Source organism: Micropterus dolomieu, linkage group LG11 (genome assembly GCF_021292245.1).
Source record: "Micropterus dolomieu isolate WLL.071019.BEF.003 ecotype Adirondacks linkage group LG11, ASM2129224v1, whole genome shotgun sequence".
NCBI lineage: Eukaryota > Metazoa > Chordata > Actinopteri > Centrarchiformes > Centrarchidae > Micropterus > Micropterus dolomieu.
In genome coordinates, this window is record NC_060160.1 from 18,101,648 (window position 1) to 18,110,499 (window position 8,852).

The 8,852-nt window shown below is 42.9% G+C and overlaps 1 protein-coding gene across 1 annotated transcript; it reads right to left on the reverse strand.

Moving 5' to 3' along the window:
• Positions 1-403: 403 nt before the first annotated feature.
• On the reverse strand, positions 404-7,441 carry LOC123979632 (synapse differentiation-inducing gene protein 1-like). The gene is made up of 4 exons (XM_046063651.1): positions 7,101-7,441; positions 4,859-5,350; positions 1,959-2,096; positions 404-1,275 (listed from the first exon to the last, which is right to left on the reverse strand). Exons 2-4 carry the CDS (start codon positions 5,282-5,284, stop codon positions 1,117-1,119), a joined length of 723 nt encoding a protein of 240 aa, XP_045919607.1. The 5' UTR covers positions 5,285-5,350; positions 7,101-7,441; the 3' UTR covers positions 404-1,116.
• Between the last annotated feature and the right edge of the window lie 1,411 nt (positions 7,442-8,852).

Genomic DNA, 8,852 nt, shown 5'->3' on the forward strand with positions numbered 1-8,852 from the left:
TTCAAGCTAACTGTTTCAACTGTCTGTATTACTTTATAGTCCCCTAACCTAGCCTTGACCAACCAAACCAAGCCTATCGGAGGTAAAGTTGTCAGAAAAATGGCGAAAAATAGTACAGTTTTTACACACTCAATTGCAACACATGGTGACAACATCTGACTCTGGTTGATGGGCAGCTTACCAATTTGAAATTGTATTTGGCTATTTATTATTATTTATTTAACACTAATCAGAGGATATTTAAAAAATTCTAATCTTAATTTAGTTGAGTTTACCACCACTCCCCTGCAAACTGCAAAATTACCTCCTGCAAATAAAATTACCCCTATTTGGGAATCACTGCTCTAAGACACCCCTCTCAAAGAGACAGTGAATAAAAGGATGGGTGCCATGGCAGAGGATATTTCAGTATTCATGCCAAATGTATTTATTGACTAAATTTACAGGGTACAATTAACACAAATAACCCTCTTGACCACTGCTCAGCAACCTTCTGTACACTGTGACAGTCGCCTTTGCTGTCTTTCAATTAAAGGTCCACTTGTCTCTGTTTGCAGTATATGTTCATTGAATAAACAATCACATAAAAATCCACTGGCTGAAATGCATTTACAAAGTGGAAAATACACAATCTGCAATAGTACTGACAGAGAATACATCTACAGTTCTATAAAGGCAAAATAAACCTGCTGTCAACAACTAATGTGGTGAAAGATAGGTAGTTCTTTACTGCTATGAGATCAGTTTTTGACTAACATATACTGCACAGTTTTGTGGAAGAGTAGTCATCTTTCTCAGTGCAGTCTTTTCTTCTTCTTCTTCTTCTTGTGGTGGTGGTGGAATACCTTGGTGGGAGTGTTGCATCCCAGAAATAAAGATTCAGTCCGGATCAATATGCAGTTCGAGTAATACTCCATCCACGCATCTTGTTTTTTTCTTTCTTTCTGGTTTAATCTTTTTTCTTCATATAGCCTTTTCTTTGTGTGGACAGCCAGGCAGCAACACAGGCACACACCTTCAGGAGAGGCGAAGAGATCTGCCCAACCAGTCTTTTACCTTCCTCCCATTGGACCTCTTCTTTCTCTCTATTTTCCCCTAAGTAGACCGTTCGCTTTGCTATACATGTCCAGGCTTGGAAAGGTAGGCTATGAGGGCCACAACCACCCCCACATACATCCCTGTTCCAATGGTGATGGAAAGAGCAGCCAGGAATAGGGCTCTTCTGGAGCTCATTCCTGCTCTGGAGAAGTCTCCCTTAGCGATGGCCTTGCCAGTCTGACAAAACAAAGCAGAGAGTGAAATGAGCCGGTGTGTTACTCATCAGGACTGAGGATATGAGTAGGTGTTAAGCCACAGTTAAAAGATAAAAAACAAGAAATTGCTCTCTGGGAGCAATTAGTTACCATGGCAATTAGATCATTATCCCTCTGACAGTGACAAATGTGTTGTTTGGGTGTTTTGGTTTCCCAACCAAAAATGAGCCTGGCCTTTATTTATTCTTCTGACACATTATTTTCTGCTCTTGTATAATTGTCTCTGCAATTACTGTGGTAAGATGTTTCAAAAACCACTAAGATGTGCTTGTCTGAGGTTGCAGGGCATGAGCCTAATCTTTTTGGACCAGAAAGATACTGGCATTAGATGAACTTGCTGTGTTGCTGTACATACAAATGAGGTCTTAGCAATGGATGCAACAACTTCAAATAATGTCATTGCACCGTACTGTGCAACTCGAACATACAGCATACCAAGACATCAATGTTAATGGTTGCCTAAAGTGGATACAGAGGACTGTCAAGTGGGCCGAACCTCCTCAATTTATGCAGTCAATCATCTGAAACAACTGCAAGGAGGGTCACAGGGTGGTAGCAGTTGTCTGAGTGCTTGTGCTCGCTGACCTTAAATAGAATGCAGTGTAATCAGAGTTAATGACAGTCTTGAGATCTCTGGGCCTTTACCTTGTGAGAGTAGTAAAAGGCAACGATGCCCAAGGGCCAGAAGCAGCAGAGCATGGAGAAGATGGCGAGGCCGAGGTAGTCCCGAGGGGGCAGCACTATGAAGTTGTCCTCGCTCTCACTGTCACTGGAGCTGTCACTCTGGAAGACAGCGGGTTGATGAAGAATAATTGAATGTCAGAAAAGCAAAGGATGATGCACTACTAAGGACCATAAAATGAGACAAAAGGTGAGAGCAGTGATGAGATGGACACCTAATAATGGAGTAAAGTTGACATGTGTAGATAGTCAGGTGTACTTTGGACATCTTCACAGTGATGTAGCTTGACAAATGGTGAGGGGGGGCAGGCCAGTGTATCTGCCCTTGTTCCACCACCACCCAGAACAGGGTGTGCTCAGCCAGCCAGAAAGGATTTAGTGCCTCTGTCAACACCCATGAGCGGCCTTACAGATAACACAGGATTAACGGATTGTTCCATCATTGCACGGCGACAGGGGAAACAGCAAGAAGACAGTGTCATTTATGTGCTAAATTGCTTCTACAGCATGAGAGACCTCCACCATCTCTCCTCAATACGAGGCAGTGACTGTTCAACAAGCTCCCAATGCTGTGCCTCGATACAAACTCAGGCCCACGAGGGCTGAATTTGCTAATGAATGATAGATTTGAATGCCTCTCAGACTACATTGGCACGTTGCCTGCAGCAAGGATGGCAATGTGACTGCACGGGTGACCTTTAAGAGGACGTCGCCTTACTTCTCTCAGCTGTCCCAAAGATGGAGTGGATGTTTGTCTAAATAAATAACCCCCATAAAGAGCAGGTTTCATTTGTTAGTCTTGCTGCCTGCAGGGATCAATCAAAGCGGGGAAAAGGAAGGCACAAAATAGAAATCGATATGTAAGGCAGGAACTGAACCAACCATTTTAGAGGTAATTATAGTACAGACAGTGAGCAAAGAAAAAAGGAGCCATACTCCTGTGCTGACGATCACATTTTAAAATATGTAGTGCACAATTGTTTTTTTTTCGCTTCTAATCTAATCTACATTTACCAAACCACAGAATAATGTAATTTTCTTGTAGTGTTTTGGGAGCATTTCTGTGAAGAAACCTTATTTAGATGTTAGTGGAGGACATAAACACTGTACTCTCCAAACAGTTTCCAAACAGCTACCGCCAAGAAAAGATTATGAAGCTCTCTGTTATCTGCTTTATGAACACTGTCCACCTGGACACCTGGGTGTGATCCATCAACACAGCAGCTGGTCATAACCACATAATCTGACATCACATGAATAAACCGGTGGGAACAAACAGCAGTAATCTCCTTCTTTCTTTGTAGCAAGACCTGATAACAGTTTGTGTGACTGGTGCATTCAGTCCTACTGACAGCCTGCCTGACACAGAGTCTGGGGATACACTCCCAGTCTGGTCTGATGCCAGTGTAACTGATGGTGCTCCACAGACACACAGTGCCTTTACCAACCCTGTCACAGCTATCTCTGAGGCCTCGTTATAGTCTGGAGGGGACATTCGACTCCACAGCAGGGCACACATAGACCCCTGCACCCTGTTACTCTGGGCAATGGCATAATCCACATGCATCTGTTACATTGTTACCTGCAATTTATTTTTTCTCTGTCACACATATGTCAAATATCTGCTGACACAAACTAGCTGTGGAACTGCTATTTTAAAATTACACAACTTTTTTGCTGGGTCTGAACAATGGATGGGGCACCATGGAAATGTACAGTAATGCTATAGTTTGCAGGAAGGAGCATAAAAAAAACATCTGCTGACAAAAAAAACCTGCCACAGACTATATCCTGGAATATTTAGGATGTGTATGAAGCAATAACCAGCTCTGCTCTCTCCCTCTTATTTTTAGCCTGAGTAAATATTCCTAAGTCCTCTAAACGTTTGATTTGACTCGTATACATCACAAAACATGTGAATCTTACACATACAGACACACAAGGGAAAGTAAAGAAATGCAGATGCTGGACAGCCAACTTTCGCCTGAAAACTGTTCATCAGATTCATTTGCTCTTTTGAATTGGCATGGAATAACTTTAGCTCCAGGCTCACCTGCTCTGACAGCCATGCATCAGCGGAGTCCGCTTATAACCCTCACAGCACGACATTACTTATGGCAGTAATGGAAGTCGCTGCCATGTCTCTATCTATCAGCCAGGCCTCCGAGTGACAAGAACTGGCATGATCATCAGCCCAGTTAGGTTGCAATACTTCTTCCATGCCAGCTCAGAGCCCTGGGTATTTCACAAACATCCCTGGATGAAATTAGATATTTACTACTTCTGAAAAGACAGCCACAGCTTTATTTTGGATAGGGACTTTGAGGTCCTAAAAGAACAATAGCCTGGATAGATACCCTCAGATGTGTCATTGGTAATTATAAAACAAAAGCGTACAATTACCCCGCGCCAGATTTGAAAGATGCCAGTAAATTGACCATTTAGAGAACAGAGTGAGAAATGAGCATGAATCACACTGGCAGTCTATTAAAATGAAATTATGAAATAATATGCATCACTATACACACCATGACTCACTTTCTGCTGAAAGATGGCCCCAGCAGTTAGGCGCAAGTGTTGTAACGCCTTTAATTTCATATAGCAACTCAATATTCTAATTATTCTGTCAAACACTGCCAAAAGGCTTCTACTTGCATCAGTAATTATTCCCATACAGCTTGTAGCAGGAGTGAGAAGTATAACTGTTTCTACATTTACACCATGTATCATGCTACAATTGAAATATATACCGCTTGTAGAGGCCCATTATTTCAGGCACCTACATCTCCAAATAAAATAACACTAAAGCAATGCAAACTGCCATATTTGCAGGAGACATATTTTTCTGTGGTGTGACCTCTGACCTCATACTCAGGACCCTGCTCCTCTTCCACCTCGTACGACACCGTCTGGATCTTCACATCCTTCTCCCCTTGTGTGCTGTCCAGAGAGTTTTCTGTGGAAGCTCCATCCAACACAGCGTCCTTACCCTCTGTGAAAGTCGTCTCAAAACTTTCACTCTTGGAGTCCTTGCTGTGAAGACTCACGTCATCCTTGTACAGGATAAAGTTGGGCCTGTAGAAGGCCTCCACAGCTAGATGCAGGGATGTGGCATCCAAGAACTGTTGAGTCTTATGCTTGACATTAGTCTCAGTGTAGTAGTAGCCAATGAGGTTGTCCTGGTAAGGCTGGCTCGGGTAGTCACACTGGTAACCCTGGTAATCGTTGTGCACCACGTGTTTGCTGGTTTTGTCTAGCAGGGGGTTCTGGAGCTCACTGAGGCTCTCCATGATGGCAGGTTCACACGTCTTGTGGATCAGAGGATGAACTCCAAAGAAGATTTGGCAGTCTGGTAACTGGAAATACATGTTAAGTAAAGCTACAATTACATTTGGTTAATAAAAACATTAAAAGAAAGAAATAACAAGCAGTTCGATTAAGTCATGGCCAAATCTCTGGGAACATGTGGTTAATCTATAGGTGCAGTGTAGCTGTCCAGTGAGACCCAACATTAGATTTCTGGTGATGTAATAATATATTTCATCTTGTTTGGCAATCAGCATTCCTCTCACAAGCTCTCAGCAGTCTGCGCCATAAAATCACCATCTGCTGTATGTTCAACTGTTGCATCTCACACCCCCAGATTCATATAAACATGTAGGAAAAAAAAATATCCTCCACGTGTCACAGCTGCCGATATTGAAAAGCAGAGTGGCAGGTGCTGTTGTATTTCACACTGCATACTGATTACTTCGACTGGCCTCCCTAACTCCTCCTGAAGGTTTCCAAAAACAGCTGAAGAGTGGGACAAACGAGTGGAAGATCAGTTAAAAGAATTAATGGTTTATGGGAACAAAAACACGCACAAAAAAACCCCACAGGAACACTGTCAGGAGAGACTGTCACTAAGGCAACAAGCTGTGAACGTGTCCAGCTTTGAGTAAGCAAATTTGTTTTGCAAATCCAGCACTAATGGTCAGTCCCTTTTTGGCCAGCAAAAAACTTATCCATCAAATCAATCTATAAGAAAAGAGCCACTTAGGCAGCTGCATCAAATTTTGGAATTAGTAGAAAGTAGCAAATCAAGTAATGTCAGGCTTTTTGTTGTTGAAAGTGCTGTACTGAGAAATCAGCCACACGGTGGAAGTACACAAGATATTACAGAAATTTTCCTCACATTGGAAAAAAAAGAGCTTTGGGAGGAGATTGAGTTGCACAGACATGGACCCAAACACACAGGGGCTGGGCAATATGACATGAATACTGCAGTGCCATCATAACATTACATTCTATAATCTCAATTCTTGTGTCAATGCCTCTGACGCAGTCTCAACAAAAACTGCAAAACATACCCCCCCCCCCAGCTGATACTTATTGTAGAGTACTGCATTTGTTTACATTATATTGCCTACATATCTGGCCCGCAGAGACCTTTGGCCTCTGTGACCCCTGGAGAACAAAAGCTCACACAGTCAGTAGGTCTCAGAGCTGTTCGGTGTGGAGAAGCATGAATAATGTGGGCCAGTGGCTGAATCTTGAGCCCACACTCAGAAGACTCAGGGCTCAGTATCTTCAACGCTATGTCCTGCCATCACCATTCTCACATGCTTCTGAGGCTGAGCCACTCTCCAGATAAAAAGGAATTCCATTATACACTACATTAGACAACAAAAACCACATCCCACATCCACAAATAATTCATCTGACAGGAGAAGATGTGCACTTAGCACATGTGAGTGCGTGCATAGGCTCAAAAATTATTAATGATCATGAGAACATACTCTGCTTTCTGTTTTTGTTTTTGTCTATTTATTAATGTATGACTCTCTCTCTCTCTCTCACTCACTCACACTCACACACACACACGCGCGCGCGCGATCACACAAACCCACACATTTGTCATTATTTTGATGACATCACACCTTATTTTTTACATCACATAAAATTGCAATCCTACTTACAAATATTATGTAGATAGTTATGCGGGATATCTTTTTAACTGCTATATTTTTGTTGAATAGAGATCTGATATCTAGTCTATACCATCTAACAATAGGCTGAGAATATTTTGGCACACTAAGTAAACATCTCCGAAAATCAGCTTACCTGTGGTGGAAAATCCTCCCGCAGCTTCGTTCAGCATCGTTCCTCTGCGCAACTGAGTCGATGGAGACGGACGGACCCACCTTTCTACTTCACATTATCAGTTCTGGGAAACTGTCACCGTGGCACAGCATATGGCATCCGTTTAAAAGGAAGTTATTCCATGTGTGTAAGAATGGACTTTGCCCGCCGCCGAGCTCTGCCCGCCATGGCACCGCTTCTGCGTCTGACAGGCAGGTGGATTTTACGCACAGTATCACACTGAGCGCACGCTCCACAACAACTCCGGTGGAGGCTGAGCTGACTCCAGCCAAATGATTGGCCGTGAGAGGCGCGCTGTAAACTCTAGTAGCCTACGGTCGACGGATTTGACATTACCAAACTCTGCTTGCCTTGCCTGGGCGTCTTCCTCCAGCCCAGTGGCTCATGTGCTGGCTGGGTTTTTTTTACGCCCCCCAAGAGGTGCTATTTTGCCTCGTTGCATAAGCAAAGAGTCCTTTGGAAACAAACAAGTTGGATGCCTCCACAAAAAGCCACTGTTTTAGATCACATGAGCCAGCATCTCCACTTGGCAGAGAGATTTATTTTTGTTTGTATTACTTTCACAACTTAATTGCATGTTAAAGTGTTATTCTTCCCCACTGAGAAAGTCACAAACACAAACACTCCAGAGAACATTTTTATAAAGCCCTCCTGCTGCTACATGCATTTTAGGATTCCCCATCTTCATATAATTATAGCTTTTATTCTTTGTTTCAGAAAATGTGCCAATTTACCTTGATTTCCTTGTCCCTGTGCATGGTTCTGAATTGGTCCCAAATGTAGCTTAGAAATAAGCCACTATTAAATTCATTGCACATTTATATTTGATTAATATTTCAGACAAATCCCATGCATTTATCACGAGTCTGCTAATTTGGTTTTGCCTTTAACCCCACTCTGCTAAGCTGCTTATGATTCCCTGCCACAATTTATCATTGTGAACACTGTTTACACAACATTAATATAGATGTATTCCCCATGCACGCAGATGGGTGACATAATACATTCCACACAACAAAGTAAACCTAATTTATTTTGATCGCCATGGAGAATAATAATGACATAACTACAGTATTTACAGCCGCCGTCTGCGGTTTAGGCTCATGTAAAAACACGCTAAAAACAGTGCCTAGGCTGTAATGCTATGCCAAGAACTGAAAGACTGATATACAACCACTGAACACTGGACACATATCTTATTCAGAAGGAGCACTCTGTTCCACAGGCTCATAAAAATGTCTGGAGTTAATAATGTGCAAGCCCAGGCTCTGTCACTTTCACTGGGAGACACATTAAGGTGCTGATGGACACTTTATGGGGGAAACATGGGGCTGCATTTATAAGACTGGGCACATATGAGCTGCGTCTCTACCAGAGTCACCTTGTGTTCACATGCACGAGGCGACGTGGCATAACAGCCCTGCTGTCACCGTGATGGATACCCCTCCCTCAGGAGACGAGTATATTAGAAGAGGAGGGGATCACAACACTCCATTATTCCTCTTTCTTCCTTTCTCTCGCTCTTCGTCAGCCTTCACAGCAGGATTCAGAGTAACGTTTCCTAATGATCTGTGTCAAAACAGCACAGGAACCTCCACAGTCCAACACATCCAATTCTGAAAATGTGGCACCATGAACACAAAACCAGTATAGCCCAGTGGTGCCACTAAGCATAGTTCATGAGAAGAGAAGATTTCTCCGTGGACCGTGCTT

Bases quoted from the DNA above. Each gene is read 5' to 3' on its own strand.
- LOC123979632 (XM_046063651.1), bottom strand. From the start codon at position 5,284: ATGGAGAGCCTCAGTGAGCTCCAGAACCCCCTGCTAGACAAAACCAGC. The intron at 2,097-4,858 runs GTCAGAGGTCAC...GCTGTCTTCCAG, and splicing joins AGCAGGGTCCTGAGTATGAG to AGTGACAGCTCCAGTGACAG. The intron at 1,276-1,958 runs GTAAAGGCCCAG...TTGTTTTGTCAG, and splicing joins CCTTTTACTACTCTCACAAG to ACTGGCAAGGCCATCGCTAA.